The following is a 22,967-nucleotide window of genomic DNA, read 5'->3' on the forward strand; positions in this document are numbered from 1 at the left end:
AAGTTTTAACTCCAAGTGATAATAGCTATTGGGGATTTGAGGATTCACAAGACTTTTCGCATCAAATAAGCAAACAAAACAAAGGCAAAGAATAATTTTTAAAAATATGAACAAAAGGCAAGAACAAGAATATTTTTCCTAAGTTAATAAAAAAGAATTTGCATCTTTACCTGTTCAGCAGGATTTCTGGTTTTTTCTCCCTGCAGCGCCAGCTCTGGGTTTACATAACCATTTTTAACTTTCTCAATAGACCCATACTCATACATTCTGTCTGATGACAATGCAAGGTCCTGAGGGGCTTGCTGTGGGGGAATGTCCTTGGCAACATCTCTAAGTGGGGCTTCAGGGATACTGCACAGATGGATAATAAAACACAAAGTGAGCACCAACGAGGAGAAGAAGAACATGACCTGGAATTCTGTGCCCAGCAGTCTTCCCAGTTCCAGGTGGGCCCAGTCGATGGCACCCAAAAGGTAACCCAGGGCACCTCCCAAACCTGCAAAGCAAGAAAGAGCTGTATTAGCATTATTTAGAAGTATCTTCTCTTTCCATTTCCTTCAGTGGGAAAGCTCCCTGAGGACAGCGTAGGCAGCCTGGTTATGATGGGAGAAGCTAAGACACCTTGGCCAGGAAGCATGGGTTCAAGGCCTGGCTCTAGCATGTACTTGCTGTCACCTTGGACTTCCTCACTTGTCATATGGGGATGATAATAAAAAAGCAACCTACTGGTAGGGTCACGACTGGAAAATGGACTAGTGCCAGACACATAGTAAGCGCTTAGTAAATGTTACCACCATCTGAAGTCCTACAGCTTTCTAAACTGCACTCTCAACATTGCTTAAGAACTAAAATTCCTGGCCCTAAAGGGCTCCAAAGAAAACCAGTTTCTGACTGCAATAAAATATAATTATGTAGTGTTGTTGATCTATTAATAAGCTTCTTAGGGTGACACAAGTTTGCAGAGACCTAACAGCCTTAGAATCTGTCTTCTTTCATCTATGAAAAGCTAAAGGTGTGGGTGGAGGGATAAATTAGGAGTTTGGGATTAACAGATACACACTACTGTATATAAAATAGATAACAAAGACCTACTGTACAGCACAGGGAACTATATTCAATATCTTGCAATAACTTATAATGAAAAAGAATCTGAAAAAGTATATATACATATATGTATAACTGAATCACTTTGCTGTGCACCTGAAACACTGTAAATCAACTATACTTCAGTAAAATAAAATAAAAAACAAAAAAAAGCTAAAGGTACTTGTTCCCAGTTGACAGCCACAGAAAAAATAAAAACAAAAGCTTAAACATGAATTTTTAAAAATCTTATCCTCTCACAGGACCTGGACCTGAAGTCTTCCTGGTGCTTTCTTTACCCGCTTACACTTAAAGACAGTGTGACCTGAGGGAGGAAGGACTTCTCAAAATCGATCCTGCCCTTATGGTCTAATATTTGAAATTCTACCATTAGTGATTCATTCTTTTGGGTTCCTGTTTTTAAAAAGCAAGTGCTCCTGGTACGGACAAGACATTGTATGTCTCAGCGCCAAAATACTAAGTGCTCCTCAGATGGTCCTTCTGGCAGCAGGCACCAGTGACATCTGAGAACACCGGGCTGCAGCGGGGGTGTACCATGGGGTGGGAGGTTGTCCAGGGAAGTAAGCAGATGAATGCCAAACACACCTTCTACCTACATCACAAGCTTTCGTAGGGCTGATTCTCTGGCAAATACCTTTACATATCAACCTCCCATCATGCCTTACCAAAGACAAATATCTGCCTAGTCAGATCAGCTTTCTGTTTGTTTGTTTTTATTTTTCTTGTGTGAGTGAAGGCTCCATTTTATTTCCCAGATAAAGACAACATCCCCACAAATCAGAGAATCAACGAAGAAAACAGAGCTTAAGGAATTCTCTATCTCTAACCCTAAACATTTAAACTTACATAAACTCTGACCCCAGGAACACAGATCTGAACGCCAAATAATATGAATCCTAATTTATCCAGAATGGTGGAAGAATGGATGATTCTGGTGACTTCACATTCTGTCTAGTTGCAATTTATCATAGAGGATATTTACAGATAAACAACTGTTTAACCATTGAATTCCAAAAAGACGGCATCATTATCATGCCCTGAGTGACAAAGCATTTTAAGGTGGAATTATGGGAAATGGTGGCCAATGGGGTGCAATGAAAAAACATGTTCTCTGCCAGCAAGGAATATGTGGCCTAGTTATGGGTGATGTGCATATATATAAACAGATCAATAGCACATACAGTGACCTGTTTGGACGGTGGGCGCCCTGGTAGGCTCCGAGAAGGGAAGGCCCTTGAGGCGGTCACGCTGTTGCTGATTCAGAGGGCAGCTCTGGGACATATGGTGCGTCTGGATCGCCATTAGACAATGATGCTCTTTATTCAATCATGGAGATGCCGTGGATGTCAGAGGTTGTGTGCTGAGTCAAGCACTCAACCAAAAAGAATGTACTAAAAGCCCAGCACTATTTGAGGGTCTATCTAAACCAGGGTTTCTCAATCTCAGCACAACTGACATTTGGGGTTGGATAATTCTTTCTTGGAGGCTGTTCTGTGCATTGTAGGATATTTCGCAACATGTCTGGCCTCTCCCACTAGATGCCAGTACAACTTCTCCACTGGTTTTGACAACCACAAATGTCTCCTGACATTGCCTAATGTCCCTCACGGGGCTAAATGGGCCCCAGCTGAGAACCCCTGATCTTAATTAACCCTATGAAAAACTTACACATTCTGTTTTCAAAACTATCATTTGTAACTAGATCAATGGTTGTCATACTGCCATTAAGTTCTCCTATCATGTATGCCTCTTTCCTTCAAACTTATTGTTCCACTGAGCAGAGAAAATATAGAACAGAAGACCCCTGCCCATTTGAAAGAACTGATGTGTGAAATAAATCCTCCACTGTGCAACAGAATGGTGGCTTTATTTTATGAATACAAATATGTGGATATAAACATAATGGATTTATATTAAATATTGACTCGAACACTTGAGTCCTACAATTGAAGGGTTTCCTAGTCTAGTTTTGCGTCCACTAGTGTCGTGTACTTCAATAAATATTTATTGAGTACTAAATAAATATAAAAAAACGCTACTAACTTCTGGGGATATAAACATAAATAAGCCACAGCACCCCAATCGCCTCCTCCCCAGAAGATAGTTACAAGCAGAAGAAGTAGATAAGTAAACAGCTGCTTTAAAAAAAACTGTAATAAATGATGTGAGAACTGTGGGCTGGGTACTCAAACAGTAGAGAGGAGCTCTGAAGATTTTATTTATTATTACAGAATTCCTCTTAATTAGCAGTGAAGCTCACAAGAGTTCAATATATCAAGGAATCCAAAGATTTTAGAGGTAGAAGGATGTGTGTAGCTCGTCTAGTTGAATTAGATAAGAAAACCGCAGGCTACAGTGGGTAAGTGACAGGAGACCACATAGAAGGAAGGGTTTGTAATTATGCTGATTTCAATTCCCACCTGTGTGTTTTCTAATCATGTGACCTTGGGCACTTCTCTGAAAATGGGGGCGGTGATGCCTCCTTCTATGAGTCTTACAAGGGTTAACATGATAATACGTGTAAAGCACCAGCACATATAGTGGCAGAACGAGGTCCCAAACCAAGTGCCCTGTTGACTTCCTACAGAAACCCTAATCCCAAAGCCTCACCCAGAAGCTGGAGAAGCTGACAGCTGCACGGAGGGTGACGATCTGCCTGGAGCTGGCCGAAAGGACTTCGTCATTCTAGGCCTAGTGACTAGAATCGGGGGCTCATTCTGAGGGCTGAGACCTGGGCTAACCACTGACCTAGTGTGGCCTGTAGCAAGTACGGTGGAAAAAGTATGTATCTCAAACCTGGAAAGAATTAGAACTGTTTAAGAGCCTGATCTTTAAAAATATCGTTATAAAGCAGCACTTCTGAGACTTCAATGTGCACATGAATCACACAGATGTCTTGTTAAAATACAGGTTGTCTTAGTCCATTCGGGCTGCTGTAACAAATATACCATAAACTTGGTGGCTTATAAACACCAGACATGTCTTTCTCACAGTTCTGGAGGCTGGGAAGTCCAAGATCAAGGTGCCAGCAGATTTGGTGTCTGGTGAGGACCCACTTCCTCATTGACAGCCATCTTCTCACTGTAATCTCACTTGGCAGACGTGGCAAGGGAACGTTCTTGGGCCACTTTTATGAGGGCACTGATTCCGTTCACGAGCCTTCCTGACCTAATCACCTTCTAAAGGCCCCATCTCCTGAGAGCATCACATTAGGCATGAGGTTTTCAACATATGGATTCTGGGGGGCACAAACATTCAATCTATAGCACAGGTTCTGATTTTAAACATGCAGGTATAGGCTGAGGCTCTGCATTCCTTTCACGCTCCCCAGTGATACCACGGTTGCTAGTCCAAATACCACTTTCTGAGTACGCAGGTGATAGAGCAGTTTCCAAGCAACCTGCTCCACCCTCATCTGATATTCTTGGGAATGAGACTTTATTGTCATAGGATATTTGACCAACAAGCCACAATTGATAAAGCACAGTGATGTGCAGTCCTGTAAAACTAAGGATAATTTGCAGATATTAATAGGGTTCAATGATTTGTAACCATGCTTTTGTAACCTGGTAGAACTATTACAGAGGAGTTATAGTTATATTGCCTTGTAGAAGGTTAATCAGATTTGTATCTAACTTAGTATTTTTTTTCTTTTGCTAAACACACACACATATACATTTATCCTGCAAGAACTTGGGGAAACTGTTCTTTATGTCTTCCCTGTCGGTTCCCTCACTAATCAGTTAAGTAAAACATGCTACAAGTATCTGAAAGTATTCCAATCCTCTCTTCTCTCGGGGAAGGGGGGAAAAACAAGCAAAATGATTTTGTTTGTCCTAAAGCTACTGTGAGACATAACTAAAAGTTAGAACATGCCTTGAAGGAATAGTAGGCCATTGGGGACATTATTTTACTAGGCACCATATTAAAACTCTGTATGGAAACATTTAACTTTATCTATTCACACCTTCAGGTATGATGAGGGCCAGCAGAGGGCTGTAGGAACTTACTGAATGCTTTACTTTTTACTGCCTCTGCTTAAACTAAGAATTTTCTCTTCAAAATAGTCTCCTAAACAAAGCCTAGTCGTCGCAGCTGTAACAGAAGTTAGCATCAACTCTCACGTCTACATCCAGGTTACATTTATCTCTGCTGCCAACACCAGCCTCCCTGGAGCTCCTGGAGTCAATCCCCAGGCTACTGGCCAAATCATAAGCTGGAGCATCCAAAGGGCACCTGCTGCCACGTTAGATAACCAGCCTTTACGAGGAAGGGCCCACAAGTGGTCCAGCCTTCTTTATAAAGAAGGCTCTTCCTTCACAGAGCCAGGCCCTGATGTCGAACTCACACCAGAGCCAACCCCATGAGAGTGAATGGCTCGGCAGACAGATATTGCATTTCATAACTAATGATACAGGTTGAACAATGGTTCCTCCTGGAAGAAGTCCAAGCGTATAGAAATATGTATTATTTTTTCTTTTGTTCACAACTATAATAGGTAAAATAGGAAACTGGGAGAGTTTCAGGACCAAGGAATCTAAAGAGAGTCTGTCCGAGTCAAACGCGGCACATACCACGTGCCTGGAACTGCTTCCCTGCTTCAGGTGTGTGACTGAACAACCTCCACGCTGATGGAGAAAGAGCTCAAGGTGAGAGAGCTAGCAGTGTGCTGCCAGCTTCCATACCTCAGCAAGGTGACAGACGAAAGACCTCCACATTCCCGGGAGGCTCGTGAGAGAGTCGTTCTGATTCTTTTCTACGTGTTCAGAAAATAGCAATGAAAGTGTCAGACTAGGGGCTTCCCTGGTGGCGCAGTGGTTAAGAATCCACCGGCTAATGCAGGGGACACGGGTTCGAGCCCTGGCCCGGGAAGATCCCACATGCCGCGGAACAACTAAGCCCGTGCGCCACAACTACTGAGCCTGTGCTCTAGAGCCCGCAAGCCACAACTACTGAGCCCACGTGCCTAGAGCCCGTGCTCCGCAACAAGAGAAGCCACTGCAATGAGAAGCCTATGCACCGTAACAAAGAGTAGCCCCCGCTCACCACAACTAGAGAAAACCTGCGTGCAGCAACAAAGACCCAATGCAGCCAAAAAAATAAAAATAAAATAAATAAATTTATAAAAAAAGAAAGAAAGTGTCAGACTAGGTTCCTACCTACACCAAACACATACACACTAAATCCCAGAGAGCTAACATAAGTACCAGCTACTAGGTGTGTATGAGTGTGTGTGTGTGAGAGAGAGAAAGAGAGACCTTGACCTCATGTGTTTCTCAATAGAAACTGATGGAGCACCACTCCCACCAAGAGCTGTGCTGGGCACCGGAGATGCAGCAATGAACAACACGGACACGACCTGCGCTCCTGGAGGCTGAGTGTACCAGGAAAATCAATCAAACAGAGAGAAGACACACGCAGACCTGACACTTCTTTACATTTACAAGGCAACTCGTCTCTTAAGAGATGCGAGATAATATACTTAAAGTACTGACAATGGTTTCCGTCTGCCCACAACTACCCCGGTATTTCCCTGGGCCTTCCTTCACAGTCAAGCTGAGCCAGGATGCCTCATTGCTTGGGGGACGGACATGAAAGTAGAAAGCAGAGAAACAAGAAGGTATCTCCTTGCTTCTGAGTTTCAAAAGCCCTTCGGCTCCAAAGGCATAGATGGTAGATTCAGTAGAAAATGTGATTTAAGAACAAGGCTTCCGCTAGGAAGCCGAGGCAGCACAGGTTCAGGAGTGAGAGCGAGTCCTTCCTTCATGATGGTGGGTCTGAAGGTGCATCACGGCGTCCACCACAGCCACTGAGCTGCTCACATGGGCCTCTTGGAGGAGGTTCTGCGAGCAGCCCCTCCAGGACCCCAGGAAGCGTCTCACGCTGGAATCCATCCTACATTCTGCTCTCCCTCAGCTACCAGCTCTGCTAGGCCCAGTGGATGACTGTGTGATGTGGCCCCTTCTCCGAGAAACCTAGGCCTTGGTCCCCGTGACCGTCTGGGGGCAAGAGTGCTGTACATGGCCATTTACCATCAAAACTGGGCAAGAGGGGACCTTGCTCCTGCCCCATGTGGAGCAGCCCTCCCTCCTCCTGCGGACCCGAGTCAAGTGGCCCTGTCTGTGACCCAGGCATGAGAAACAAAGGGGCATCCAGAGATCTTAGGTCAACGGCACCTTTTTGTGTCACCTGAAGGAAGCTTTGGGAAACAGAACTTCTGAACCCACAGAGCCCAGAGGAGCAGGGCCGGAGAGCATGAAGTCACCAGCAGTCCAGGAAACGACAAGAGGCAGAGCTGCCCAGTCCTGCCCTGGGGTCCTGGACCCATGTATTCCACCTACAGCCACACAGCACCTCATAAAGGCCTTTGACCTGAGGGCTAACTGGAGCCAGGAGGGGTGCCCACCCTCTGCTTGGTCCAGTGGGGTGGTAAGGTGTGGGACGTGACTGGCAGACCCAAGCCTGTGCTCCCATCACTGGGGATGACATATGATGTGGACTCCTGAGCAGGGTCAGCGCTCCGAGTTCCTGAGGGGGGCAACTGAGGTCTGGGAGCAGTACTGGCAACCACACCCAGGTACACGCTTCCCCTCTGGGGACAAGGGTCCAATGAAAGTAACTTGCTTGCAGCTCTGCCCCTCACCCTGGTGTTCGGGCCACCCCTGAGTGGGCTGGAGTGCAGGCCCCATCTGCGGCCAGCCATGTCCCTCACACTGAGCTGACTGATGGAGAACCGGGCTGGGAATTCTTCCTTCCCCATCATCTGGTCCGAAGGGGATCCCCCTGCAGCCCCAGGTGTGAGCCGAGGGACAGGCCTTGGGAAGCAGTGGTGGATGACACAGGGTCAGGACAACCTGCTTGTTTGACCTGGAATGTTCCACGTCCATCCTTGAATGCATTGCTGCTGGACTAAACTGTCAACCGAAAGACAAACACACAAGGCAAGAGCTGTGAGATTTGTAGGAGCCTTGTGATCCAGCCTGCTGAGGAAGCAGAAGAACAAAGAAATGCTATGCTTCCTTGAAGGCCAGGTGGCTCCAAGAAGTCTGCAATCTGCCTTCACCCTCTAATCTCAAATCTTCCCGCTTCCCCTTTTCCCTTCGCACAAAAGAAGCCCAAATTCTACCCCGAATTAAGATGGTTCTTTAGGAACCATCTTCTTGGTTTGCTGGCTTCTGAATAAAGTCACTATTTCTTCCCCATCAAAAAATAAAATTAAATTTAAAAATTTTTAAAAATTAAAAAAAAAAACCAAGGCTTCCCGGGGTAGGCAGGGCATTCATGATGGGTGTGCATATATTGGCGAATCCCTACGGCAGTGGTGGCTGTGCTCCTCCCTCCTTGGGCTTAGTTGGGGTGGGAGGATGGGAGGTGGGGAGCAGAACCTCCTGCAGGTAGCTTGGGGGATCCAAGAGCAGAAGGGACCAGTACTTTATTTGCTGGGAAGACCCCAGGGGGACATTAAGACCTCGAGAAAGAAACGGCTATGCGGTGGATGGAGACAGATGAGCTTGTGTGTCAGGCTCTGTCCTAGGTGCTTGACATTTACGACTCATACAATCCTCAGAACAACCCTTTGAGGAAGGTACTACCACTGATTCTTATTATTAGTGGTAGTTACGTTCTAGAAAGTCTCCACAAGCCCTGGATTCGTGAATAGTAAACTACTGCTCTGAGGGGAAATAGAGTGTTAAGTTCCTGTGAGCCTCTAGTCTCATTTTCATCAACTGATCAACATATAACCTTGTTTTATGTGTGTTTCTGCTTAAAGATATCTTATTTAATATACGGTTGTTTCATTAACATGGAACCCATGGCTAACAGCATTATAACCCACACCTGAACAAAACTTATTAAACATATTTTCTCCATAAGACACATCACAACGTTCTTGCACTTATGAATCCGAGACAGTGCTTTCAGCACCACATTTAGGGCCGCTGTAAATAGTGAAATCACCAAAAAAAATGCAAAGAAAAAAATTGGCACTAAATATACCAGTAAAGGGACATCTGTTTACAGTGTGAGAATCAAAACAAGAAGTCAGAGTGTCACCTTGATCAACCACAGCCGGGAACAAGCACATGGGGCGACTCAAAATTTTTCTCCTCCACTCTGCAGATGCCTGCAATGATCTCAAACAAGCTGCAAGTATTGATTTTGACGGCACAAATAAATTTTAGTGAGCAGATGACTTCACAAATACAGAATCCATGAATAACGAAGGTCAACTGTATTTTTATCTCTATTGTAGAGACAAGGAAATCAGAGCACGGAGAGTTTGCAGCTCACAGAGCTCCCCTCATACGGGCAGGCGTGGGAAGAGCAGAATGGCATGGGGGTGGAGGGAGTTGAGAATCCCCGGGTTCTGAAGGGGCCCTGCAGACAAGGATGAGAGCGAATGCAACTGTGACCAGCTTAGCCTGACCACTGAGACACCGTGGGACCAGGGACAGCCCAGTAAATGCCAGTGTGAACACAGGATGCTAAAACCCAGATCCTCCCTGCCCTGAAACCTTTCTACTCTAAGCTCTCAGAATTTAGATGCAACCCTTGGGGAAAGGGGTGGGAGAATATTCCAAAGGGACTGACACTAAGTTTTCTCCATCCTGTGCCAATGGGGCTTAACACAGACGCAATTAAATTAAGTTTGGGGTTTGGGATTCACACCCATTTCAGACATGAAGATTCACCCAACATTTTCTATTACTGGGCACCGGTTATGCTGTAGGCTAAAAAATTTGCAGCAAAGCAATGCCAGAATCATATACTTCTTAATCAAACACATGCACGCAGAGAACTGGGGGAGTGTTTGCCCCAGAGGGTAAGAGCACTGAGACCGCACTTTGTGTTCCTGTGAAAGCTGCTGACATGTCTAATGCAATAATGGTTCCCATAAAAGCATTCACCTTATCTCAACATTTTCTAAAGGCAAGTTTCTTGATTTGAGTCTATGAATGACTACTGCTACCCTAATTCAGAGAAGGTTCTTGAAACTTCTCATTTTCTGACGTGACATGTAAAATCTGACTCCTGTTCTTGCTTAAAGATTAGAAATAGTCAAGTCATTAATTGGCCCGATTCTGGAGCCATTTGTGGCTTCCATGAGTTTTCTTTAAGTCTGCAGAACTAATATTTTAGTTCTGAGTTGCAACAGCTCATTTTACTATAAGGTAAATTGTTGAGCACTTTGCAAAATGCTTTAACTCCTCCTAATGGTGACCAAACAACATGGAGCACCTACGCTAGAGTGAAAAAGCTCAGGACTAAGTCATGAGCTGGATCAGGCAGCCCTCGTGGACACGGCAGGTCCTCTCGGTACCCCCATCCCAGTCCTTTCTCCAGCAGCCGCTGCGGTGACCAGTTCTAAGCTAGCCTTGGCCCTCTTTGCTCAGGTACCTTGCCTGAGGGAACCCACACTCAGGTGGGGCAGCACTCACACAAGGGAGGTTAAAACCCATGGGATCACCCTTGGCTGGTGGAGACTGGAGCCAGTGCATTCATCTCCCCCACTTGATCCTCCCAGCTGGAGAGTTCCGAGATGCACTTCATAAGGCTCCTTGGAGGGTCCTGGTGAGATAGAGGCAGCCACTGAGAGCAAAGGCCAACTCTGTAATGCTTCCTGTATTGGCCTGTTCCACTCCCCCCATTCGCTCACTCTCAATCTCTGGAATCCTTTCCCCAATAAGCTATGTGCATACAGACCTTCTCTGGGGCTCAGCTTGGAGGTGAATCCAAACAAAAGCATGACCCAGGTCTTTGGTTGGCTGGCTGGCTGGCTGGTTGGCTTCTGCCCCTAGTCTAGTCTACCGCTACTCAGCTCTGTGACCTTGGGTTAGTCACTTACCTCTTGGCAACACAGCTTCCTCATAGGTAAAATGAGGATGTTAAAATAGAATATTGGTCTCATCAATATTTCTTCAGCATATTCCCAGAACTATTCTAAGCACTGGTGATACAGCAACAAACAGGAAAGATAATATTCCTGTCTTCAGAGAGCTTATATGTTGGCTATAGAGGCAGACAATAAACAACAAACAAATGAACAAATAATATATTATCAGGTAATCAGGAACACATCACTGAGGAGGGGCTATGCGACCAGATTGTAACAAAGAGTGAAAGCAAACCAAGCTGGCCAACTGGTATCTGGGGAAAGATTTCTGGCAGACAACGCAGTCAGGGAAAAATGCCCTCAGGGGTTCCCTTCTCTAACCTGCCTTTGAGATTCTTTGAGAGGTAGGTGCTGAAATGGGAAAAGAAATGGCAGTTTAGAGACATTAACTGTTTTGCCCTAAGTTATTCACGTCACCCTCAAAGCTGAAGTTTCTGTATCCTGGCTTCTGCTCTGGCCACATCCTTTCCAAGCTGCCTGAGTGAGGCGATATGAAAGTTCACCAGGGGCAGAAACTTCAAAGGGAACCCAGCTGATGAAAGAAATCCACTCATGCAGCAATGAGTCCTAAAGGAGAAGTTAAAACCGACTCTAACATGAAACGTGGCTTCTTTCCACTTGTATAGGTTTGGTCAAAGGGGCTCATATCTGACATTTATTTTTAGGATTCATTTTGTTAGTTCTTAATTATTTCTAATCTGAGCATTTGTTTCACTAGCATTTTAATGCATACTTTGAAGTATTAAAGAAACAGAAAAATCAAAAGAGGCTGAGCCTAAGAAGTTACCCATTCTTCTTCCAAAGATGTACATGGGGCAAGTTTCTCACTGAGTCATTATATACAAATAAAACTTTCACAGGTCCGGCGGGAATGGAGGAAATCTAGTACATATAAACATTTGGTGTTGAATCCTTTTAAATGGTTCCTTGCTCTGGACCTGGGACCATTTGCCAGGATATTAATAACTAGCATTGTGTAGAGATTCACACCGCTGTGAAGAAACAAAAGTTCAGAAATACTAAGGCGACTCAGCAGGAGGAGGAGCCAGGATGTGAACTGGGACGGCCTTTACCATCATGTCTGGTCCCAGCCTCCTTTGGTGGGATGGAGCCCGCTGCTAAGGAGAGCAAGGCCTTGGGTTAATTTAGCAACATAGGCTTGCTTAGAAGCATTCTGACACAAGAGAGGAATCTCCTTCTGGTGAGTGTGGGTTCCACAGCCTCAGATGCACCCAAAGGTGAAGGCATGGGATGAAGGGATGAGGCTGGATCCACTAAACACAGCATAGCTACCACATTCGCCAGGGATGGAGGGCAGATAGAGTTACCCTTAAACATAAGAGACAGAAGAAGCTGGAGGACTAAAATGTCCTTCTGGAAGCCAGTAGGGTCTTTTCTTAAAAAAAAAAAAAAAATCAGAAATATGCTGGAAAATATTTTGGCAGTGAACCCTTTGACACTTACTCACAAAGCATTTGGAATTGTTGGGCCTTGACTACAGCTCTGAAATAAATAAAAAAGAATTTCAATTTACTCGAATGACTGGATTCCTCAGGTAAATGATATATTGCTGCTGATGAAAATCAAAATGGGCCCTAAAACTGAACATGACTTTATTATAAAATGCTTGTTTCAAGCAGAATGTTATAGACATCTCTTTGCCAAGTTCATGTAAATTCGGGAGGTCTGGCATGTATGCAAAGACTAAGCAAAGTGATAATGCACTGCTCATTATTTTTCTCTCCATTTTTTAATGTGGTCTACCATTCAGAGCAAGGACACCACAGTGGGGTCACACATCCATGTTTAACTCAACAGAATTCAACCATTCACACTTTAAAAAGAGGGAGAGAGAGAGCAAGAAAGATAAAAAGAACATTTTAAATAATATGGGTTGTCCTATCTGCTATTCTGTTAATCGAGCCCATGTCCAGAAGTAAACACTAAAGAGGAGATGAATCTGCAGATATATTTACCTGTATCCATCACTATGCAGATCTATATACACAAAACGAGGTATACTGTATTTTATGAATGATCTGAGAGGTGTTTACAAATAATGTGGACTCTCTGTGATTATCACTTAAGCAGGGACTTTAGAATCTAAACTTTAAATAAGGTGAGACTTACTTGTTTTATAGGAGGAAGGTATTTTAAGTTGTTTTTTTCTAGTAGAGGAAAGAACTTGCTTTGAGCCATCCACACACCCTCGGGGGTCCCCCTATAGCCAGAGACAGTTGACTGAGGTCCAGAGTTCATGTTGGTCAAGAGACAAAGCAAGGTAACTAAATGAGCATATTCATCCGATCGCTGCGATTTGTAAAATTGCCCGAAATACAAGCAGGGTTATAAAACCTAGAGTCTCTTTTTACATAGCTAACACTTCTAAGTGTCTGCTAATGGCAAGGCAATGAGTTGGAAGCCATGGGAGTTTGCAGGGAATCTTCATGTTTTTACAAATCTTGTAGTTTACAAATCTTGTAGAAGAGATGGATAAATCCACAGTGAGTTATAATTCAGGAGAGAATGTGAATATAACAAATGTGATCAGGTAAAACTGTGAATATGAGTATAACTTTAAAATGTAATTACCTCTTCATTATTCACTAAGAGATTGGGATTTGGAAGCTCTGGCTGTCACTTTCTTACAATAGTCTTGGTCTTTAGTTGTACTCATGAGGCTAATACTCAATTGTGTTTGTATTCTATGTGGTAGCTACTAGTTTTGGCTTATTCAGTATTAATAATTGCCCCTTCCTCCTGGTTAACAGAACCCCAATTTGATTCAGGGATATGCTCCCCACCCCCCAAAATACCCTCTCTTTTTTCCAACCTCCCAGGCCCCTGGGTGCTCATGTGACCTAATTCTGCCCCATGAGAAACAAGCAGAAGTCTGTGGGGTTCTAGGAAAGCTTTTGCTTTCTTCATTAAAAGACATATGTTGAAGCTCTAACCCCCAAAGTGACCATATTTGGAGATAGGGCCTTTAAGGAGCTAATTAAGATTAAATGAGGTCATAAGAGTGGGGCCTTAATCCATAGGACTGGGGTCCTGATAAGAGGAAGAAGAGGTACCAGGAGTGCATGCACAGAGGAAAGGCCGTGTGAGACCACAGCGAGAAGATGGCCGGGAGCGAGCCAAGAAGAGAGATCTCACCAGAAACCAACCCTCCTGGCACCTTGATCTTGGCCTTCCAGCCTCCAGAACTGTGAGAACATAATTTCTGTACTTTAAGCCCCCCAGTCTGTGGTATTCAGTTATGGCCCAAGCAGACCACATAGGCCACAGGGGAAGTAAAATTCAGGCTATGTGTATGGTGAACTGTAGCCTCCGCTATCTCTTCCTGCGGGAATTATCCATTTCATTGACACCTGAGGAACTTTTGTGCTTTGATTATGCTGTGGGTGGAGCCTCTGACCAAATTAGAAATTAAGTTTGCCTGCAATTTGGAAGAGAATTGAGGGGCCTTCTCTCTAGGAAGTGGGTAGAAGAAAGTTTCTAAGCAGCTTTGATTTCCAAAGGGAGAAAAGGGGGAAGGGAATTTCAGTGTGAGTAAAGCCCCAGAAGCTGGAAAGGAAAGGGCAGTCTCCTTGGTTTGTTCCATTAATATTCACTTTGAGCACCTACAATATGCCAAGCAGTGGTGGCGGTACAGGGATACAGTGAGTATCCCTGGATTCTGCCCCTGGGAACACGCTGGGAAACTGCTCAGAGCACAGAGGATGTGGCGGGAGTAACGGGAAACGAAGCTTGCAGGGTAGGGTGGGAACAGATTGTGGGGAGTTTGAACCCTGTCCAGGAATGTGATCTTGATTCAGTAGGCAAATGGGGAGTGATGAAATAAAATTCATATTTTATGGCAAGACGAGAAAAATTTAAACATAAAATGTTCTCTCTGCCTGTTTGGGTCTCCATCCTCCCATTCAGTGTGCATTGTGCATCTGTATTATATATTAACCAGACCGCTGTATAAGACACAGGAATACTTGCTCAATAAGGAGCAATTTTCTCCTGGCACCAGCAAGGTAACCCCTCAGGAGATAACATTCCTTTCTTAATCCTGTAAGCGGTCACGACGACCCACTACTCACCTTGTCTGTGCAGATCTGGACTATGTAAACTGTCAATACGTCATTTGATGTATAACCCTTTGTCTCAAATCTAACTGTGCTTTAACCTCTAATGGGAGGAACAGTTTTAGAGCTCTCTGAGAGACTGTCTCCTGGTTTATAATCTTCAGGTTGGCTCGACTAAAATTCTCTATTTCTTTCTTAGATTGACTGTCGATTAATTCATAATTTGTCAACAGGAGCCACTGCAGGTCATTGAACAGGAAAGTGCCCTGGTCATAGCTGTCTTTTAGGAATATGAAGCTGGAAGCTACGTGTTGTTTCAGTTGGAATAGGAAGAAATTAGAGACTGGAAAATCAGTTAAAGGATAAGTACGAAAGATACAGTGAAAGCCTAAACCCAGGTCATGTTTGCTGAGACCACTATACACTAATATCAGTAGAAAACTTCAAGACATTTTATCGAACTCAATAGAAATACTACCATCTGTTAACCTTGGAAAAGTTCCCAAAATACAGGGCTCAGTCTTCTAACACAGAGGCAGCAAAGCAGAGGTTGTTTGGCCGAGACTAACACTGATGTAAGCCGGGAAGGAGTGGCCATATTGCCCAAAGTACTTAGAGCAATAAGACTCTCAATGTGTCAGGTTCAAAAGCCAAGAAGTCTCCCATGATGTTGTTGTAAGTAATTTGCAGATTACGATAAAGCAGCAGGAACTGTGGGATTTCAGTTAGGAAGATGCAGTTTCAATCTCTATTCTGGGACCTTCTAGCTGTAGACAGGGGGCTTGGGGGCCCCACAGACGGGCTGGACTCTTGCTCTCTGTCTGCCCTGGAGCACGGAGGAAATACCCTCTGCTGGGCAGCCCCATCCTTCCAGGGCTCGCCAGCCAAATATTTGCTCTAACAACAAATTACTGAGCCAACGGCTTCCGTGCAGGTGCTGCTCTGGGCTGCGGAGACACAAACTGGACAAAACTCAAGATTTTGCTTCTCATGGGACCTACCTGGCCATGGGAGGAGACAGAAGATGTCAGAACATAAAATACATTGGCTGGGCGATGAAGACAATCAAATAGAGTCCCCACGAGTAGACACAGAAATGCTCCCAGGCCGGGATCATGCTGTCATCTTGTGCATGACACCCCAGTCCTAGAAAAGTCCTAACTGGAGCTCTATAAATTCATGCTGAACATCAGTAGCATTGCTCTAAATGAAGGACTCAACAGCAACCAAAGGAAGCCGGCAATGGCCCCAAGAAATGGAGAGAGCCCCCCGTTGTCCTCCTGGCATGGCCTTTTCCAAACCAGGAGGTTGAGGAAATGCTAACTCTTTATACAACTAAGAAACCTTTAAGACTTGGGGCTTTTTATTTGCTTGGTTTGTTTCTATTTTTGTTTTTAAATGTGATTCTTGGGATACTTGCCACAGAATCATCTGGGGTAGTCATTAAAAATGCAAATTTCTAGGCCTCACCTCAAACCCACTGAATCAAAATAACTGGAGGAGGGGCCCAAGAAGCTGCATTTTTAACAAGCTCCTAAGTAATGCTGATGCTACATATTACTGATTAAAAAATAAAACAAAACAAAAAATAAAGTCAAGTCTACAAGGCCTCTTTTCATTTTAGTTGTAAAGGTCTCCACAAATGGCTCTTCAGAAAGCTCTTGTATAAACTTCCTTTGCAAAAACTCCACAGCCTGGTCACAAGAGAAATGCACTGGAAGACAGAGCCCGCGTGATGGGAGCAGTCCATCAACGGATCCATTCATTGAAAAAGTCTGAGTGCTGAGACACTGGATGGCTTCAGTGGAAGGGCCTCCCTATCTGCTGAGCCGAAGGATAGACTTTCTGGAATATTCCCTACCTGTGAAGAGGGCATGGTAGTGGAGGCCCCTCTCCTTATCTCGATGGGTGCAGACATCAAATAAGTAGGCTTTGATAGGCCCATCAATGAAGTCAGCAGCAAAATCAAAGAGAACCACACCTATCATGGTGATGCTGATGGCCCAAATCAGCTTCGTCCTTGGGTCAGCAATCAAAGCTAAAAGAGAAACAAACATTGGTCTCCTAAATCCTGGTTTAGAATGATCCGCATTTTTATTTCCACCCAGACCTCCTGTTATCAAATTATTTCCCTTTACTTTCATTTTGCTTTGCTTTTCCAAATAAGAAACAGCTTCATTATTTTTTCAAGTTTTGAAAATGATGCAGTGAATGTCCAGAAAAGGCAGCTCTCTAGAGACAGAAAGGAGACTGAGCAGTTGCCTAGGACCGTCAGGGAGAAGGAACTGGGGAGTGACTGCTAACGGTTACCAGGTTTCTTACTGGTCGGGGGGATGAAAATGTTGTGTAATTAGGTAGTGACGATGGTTATACAACCTTGAGAATATATGAAAAAGCACTGAGTTGTACACTTTTAGATGGTGACTTTTATGGTATGTGAATCATCTCTTTAAATAAAGCTGTTTTAAAAAGTATACATGCTGATTGTAAACCATTCCAACCACATAGAAAAGCTGAGGAGATGCTTTTAGATCCCAGCCCCTAGATCTGGTCATCCTTCAGACATCCCTTTACGCACTAACGTAGAGAGGTGTGCACCTGTGCCCTTACGCAGTGCTTCTCAAACTTCAGCGTGCGTAACCACCACTTGGACGACTTGTTAAAACAGATTGCTGGGCTCCACCTCCCGTGAATCTCCTGTGATTCATCAGTAGCTGGGAGGTGGGGCCTCTAACAGCCTCCCACTGAGGCTGATGCTGCAGGCTGGCCCCAGGGACCGGTTCCGTGGATGACAATTTTTCCACGATGGGGTGTGGTGGGTGGAGACGGTTCAGGCGGTAATGCGAGCGATGGGGGCGGGGATGGTTCGGGAGGTCATGGGAGCCACGGGGAGCGGCAGATGAGGCTTCGCTCGCTGGCCCCCCCGCTCACCTCCTGCTGTGCGGCCCAGTTCCCGACAGGCCGTGGACCAGCACCGGTCCGTGGCCCGGGGGCTGGGGACTCCTGGGTTGGAGGACTCTGATTTGAGGAGCACTGACTAATGGGATCGTGTTGTACATGAGCATTTCAGGTGATGAAGAGCAACTTCACCGTGTTAACAGCTAAATAATATTCATCCTATGGCTATGCCACAGTTCACTGACTCACAACTATTTCCCTTGCTTTCAGTTTATTTTTTAAACTTTAATATTTAATATATGCACCTGTTTTTTTTTAACCTCTTTATTGGAATATAACTGCTTTACAGTGTTGTGTTAGTTTCTGCTGTATAACAAAGTGAATCAGCTATATGCATATGTATAACCCCATATCCCCTCCCTCTTGTGTCTCCCTCCCACCCTCCTTATCCCACCCCTCTAGGTGGTCGCAAAGCACCGAGCTGATCTCCCTGTATGTACCTGTTTTTAAAAATACAGTAAAAAAATACGTGAAAAATAAGCCTACCCTCCCCCTCTCACCCCGGCCCTTTAGTACTCCTTCCCTATCGGCAACAATTTTCAGGTTTTTTGTAATTTCTTCCAGAAATACCCTACATTTATAGATTTATGCCCTCTTTTAAATATATACAAATGATAACTGATTATCCTGTCTCATTATCATCCATTCTGCTAGCCTGAGAGTTAATGGTCAAAAACTGTGTGCTATTTTTAAGTTTAACGATTCTTTTCTCAATGCAATATGTACTACCACCAATTACTGACTAATTGGTGGTGGCTGATTAATGGCTAGAAAAAGTGCTCACCATCAGGTTTATGTCCACAATTTGCAGTGCAAAAATGTCCCCTTGAGCTACCAGGCTGATGCCCTGTACCTATTAAAAGACTCCACAGAAAGCTGTGAACATAATTAACTCTCATCTGGACACAAAGTTACATTTATTGTAAAAATTTATGGAGCCATTTGGCAGCTAGTTAATTTGAGAAAGTACTAAATAAGGTATAATGGGCACCAAAAAAACTCCATAATTGATAAATATGTAAAAATATGTAATTTAATAAAATAGGTAAAAATATAATCCTATTTTCAAATTCTCACAATTGAAAAATAATGTATCCTGATGTTTCTAAAAGTAAAGGTGCCTAACCACAGAATTTGGGTCACTCAAAGGTGAAAACTCGGTGTAACTTAGGAGAGAGAATCAGTTTTAACCAATTTCTGACTGTGGCGTAAAGAAATCTGCATTCTCCTTTCAGCAAGCTGCGTAACAGGACCCTTCTCCCGGCCTGCCCACCTTGTGCTGCCCACTGACCTGATACGATAGCGTCCCCGTTAAGGTACATAGCCATGCCCAGGAGCATCACGACACCCAGCGTGAGGATGTAGGGTCTCCGCCGCCCCCACCGGGCCCGGCAGTGGTCACTGGCCAGTCCCACCACGGGCTGCAGCAGGAACCCCAGGATAGGGCTCAGGAGCCACACCATGCTGTAGAGACTCTTGGGCAGGCCCACGCTGAGCAGGACTGGGGTCACGTAGGCCGCCTCCACCGCATAGCAAAACTCCCGGCCGAACATGGCCATGCTGTGCATGACCAGGCTCCCTGTGGGTCTTTTGGGCGGCTCCACAGAGCCGAAGGGGCCCTCCTCAGCGAGGGATTTGTAGGTGTGGATGCCAGGCTGCCCACTGCTGTCGCCCATGGCCACTGGGTGAGGAACCTGCCTGCAAGCCCACCACCTCTTGCGTAGCCCTGGGGTTTGCGCTCCCAGCTGGATTTGACGTGGAGCCTGGCTAAGCGGCCAACAGAGATGGTCAGGCTGGGGGAGGGGCTCAAATTCTTTCACGCCTCTAAGATCACAAGTTATGATGAGAAGGAAGCGGGGTGGGGCCTGGAAAGCATGATGCAGATTAGCTGCTGTGAGCCCTCTGGCTCCTTAGAATGTTTTTCTGAAAGAGTCTTCCTTTGTACTGTTCTCTCTGCCTCTCTCTCTCTCTCTCTCTCTCTCTCTCTCACACACACACACACACACACACACACACACACTATGACACACAATCACATACAGCTTTGAGAAAATAAAGCCCTATAATCCAGATGTTAAGTATGAATGAGTCGATATCTTTTTCTAAACTTTTTCTAGATATAAATATTCTGTCCTCTCCTGAACACAAGTTTTCTACACACACACATATAGTCAATTAACTAGACTTAAAACAGTGGGAGGTTGCCCCTTCCCCTAAATCACTAGCTCTCTCACAGCACTGTGATATTTTCCTTCATTGCACTTAACACACTTCAGATAGTTCGTGTTTATTCTCCTTCTCCTCTATTGGTCTTTGATCCCCTTATGAGCAGTGATCTGGTCTGTTTTGCTCATTATGGCATCTAGCATGATACCTGGCACCTAGTAGGTCCTCAATAAACATTTGCTAAAGGAATTATAGAATGAATAAAGTGTATACACAACATTTTGTAATGCCAGTCAACTGCCTGTTTGCTCAGATCCATTCCCTCCCCCTCATACTATGCTCTATACCATAAGGGACTACATTTCCCAGGTTCCCTTGCTCTCTGCTTCTAGGTAGATTTGTCCAATCAGAGGCACTGGTGGGAAGACTGGGGGCAGGAGAAAGGAAGAAATCAGGATACTTCCTCCCCTCTCTTTCTCCATCCTGAGATGTCTCTGGCAGTGGCTGCATCTCCACTGTGGGTCCAGCTGCCAACCTTAGCTTCTGGGTCCCTATAACACTACCTTTCCTATCGATCCTGCAGCTATGGGAGTGGTCTTGGCTTCCTGTGGTTGCTCGTATCTGAGTTGCCTCACTGTCCCCTGGGCTTCTCATCTCTTATCACCAATGTAATTCTCTATAATAAATCTCCTCTGTTTTAAAGACTTTGAGTGGGTCATATTTTCCTTGTTGGACCTTGAATTCAAATGAAAATTTGAGTGGCAAGGGAAACATGATCTCATAGGAAAGGCCGTAAAAATGGTTTAACAGCAAGACTTGGAGTCAAAATATTAAAGTTTAAATTCTGGCTCTGCCTCCGTCTACCTGTATTTCCCTGAGCAAATCACTTAAAGTGGTATTTCCCAAACTGTGTGCCAAGGTGCCCCAGGGCACCACAGTGAACTCAAAGGGGTATCTCAGGAGATTTAAAAATTTAAAGAGAGTAAACTCAGAAAAACTCAACATCTTTCAGATACTACATGAAGTAAGAATGAAATAGTTCATACTTGCAACATAAGAATGTACTATAATCCTTTCAATGACTTCAGATTTTTGTGAGGCTGGGTTTTCCACAGCCATGATAAAAAGCAAGTATTGTGGGACTTCCCTGGTGGCGCAGTGGTTAAGAATCTGCTTGCCAATGCAGGGGACACGGGTTTGATCCCTGGTCCGGGAAGATCCCACATGCCGCGAAGCAACTAAGCCCGTGCACCACAACTACTGAGCCTGTGCTCTAGAGCCCGCGAGCCACAACTACTGAAGCCCACGCGCCTAGAGCCCGTGCTCCGCAACAAGAGAAGCCACCGCAATGAGAAGCCCACGCACCGCAATGAAGAGCAGCCCCCGCTCACCACAACTAAAGAAAGCCTGTGCACAGCGATGAAGACCCAATGCAGCCAAAAAAAAATAAAAAAGCAAGTACTGTATGAATATCAATGTGGAACAGAAAACGAGGGTAGTGACATCCAATCTGATTCCAAGGCACGAGAAGCTGCAGTGTCCAACAGGTGCCTATGACCCATTAGTGACTAAGAAGGAAATAAGGAGGGAGATCAAGATGGTGGAGTAGGAGGATGTGGAGCTTAACTCCCCCCACAAACACATCAGAAATACATCTACATGTGGAACAATGCTCACAGAAAAGCAACTGGAAACTGGCAGAAGATCTTCTATACAACCAAAGCTGCAAGAAAGATCTCCACGTAACCAGGTAGAATGAAAAAAAAAACAGACAAAAAGTCACCAGAAAGGAGAGAGAAAGAATTCCTCAGACAAGCAAAAACTAAAAGAGTTAAGTAATACTAAACCTACCCTAAAAGAAATATTGGAAGGTCTTCTCCAAATAGAAAAGAAGCAAGTATCTATAGGAAAGGGGAAACACAATAGGAAAAGCAAATACATAAAAGGATTGAAGATCATTTAAAAAAGCCAGTACATAGATTAAAAAAAAAATTAAAAAAATTTGTAAAAGCAATTATAACTACAATGAACAGCAAAAGGATAAACATGAAGATGTAAAATAAGACATCAAAATTGTAAAATGTGGGGGAGTGGAGTAAAAAACTGTAGATCTTTTAGAATGTGTTTGCATTTGCATGACTATCAGTTTAAAGCAAGTAGATATAGTTATGGGTCAGTATACTTGAACTCCAGGGTAACCACCAATCAAAAACATAAAATCGATTCACAAAACCAAAAAGAAAGGAACTCAAGCATACTACAGAAGAAAACCATCAAACCACAAAAGGAGAAATAAAAAGAAATGAACAAAGAAGAATTCCAAAATCAACTGGAAAACAAGGTTTAAAATGGCAATAAGTACATACCTATCAATAATTACTTTAAATATCAACGGACTAAATGCTCTGATCAAAAGACAGAGTGGCAGACTAGATTAAAAAAAACAAAAGCCCACCATATGCTGCCTGCAAGAGACTCACTTCAGGAAGAAAGACACAGACTGAAAATGAGGGCATAGAAAAAGATATCTCATGCAAATGGAAACGACAAGAAGTGGGGTAGCAACACTCATATCAGACAAAATAGACTTTAAAACAAAGGCCATAAAGACCAAGAAGGACATTATATTATCATAAAGGGATCAATACAAGAAGAGGATATTATACTCATTAGCATATATACACCCAGTATAGGAGCATCTAAATATATAAAACAAATACTAACAGACATAAAGGGAGAAATTGACAGGAATACAATAATAGTAGGAG

General features: G+C 44.2%; 1 protein-coding gene across 3 annotated transcripts in view; it reads right to left on the bottom strand.

Moving 5' to 3' along the window:
• Positions 1 to 19,736, bottom strand: part of SLC45A2 (solute carrier family 45 member 2) — a 32,406-nt gene extending 12,670 nt beyond the window's left edge. The window contains exons 1-3 of one of the 3 annotated variants that reach the window (XM_061189171.1): positions 19,325 to 19,736; positions 16,937 to 17,113; positions 171 to 496 (exon numbers count right to left, since the gene is read on the bottom strand). In XM_061189171.1, coding sequence (XP_061045154.1) covers positions 171 to 496; positions 16,937 to 17,113; positions 19,325 to 19,709 — 888 coding nt within the window. In that variant the 5' untranslated portion in view covers positions 19,710 to 19,736. The remainder of the gene's footprint in view (positions 1 to 170; positions 497 to 16,936; positions 17,114 to 19,324) is intronic. The other 2 variants (XM_061189169.1, XM_061189168.1) reach the window with 2 other exon arrangements.
• Between the last annotated feature and the right edge of the window lie 3,231 nt (positions 19,737 to 22,967).

Source organism: Eubalaena glacialis, chromosome 4 (assembly GCF_028564815.1).
Source record: "Eubalaena glacialis isolate mEubGla1 chromosome 4, mEubGla1.1.hap2.+ XY, whole genome shotgun sequence".
Taxonomy (NCBI): Eukaryota; Metazoa; Chordata; class Mammalia; order Artiodactyla; family Balaenidae; genus Eubalaena; species Eubalaena glacialis.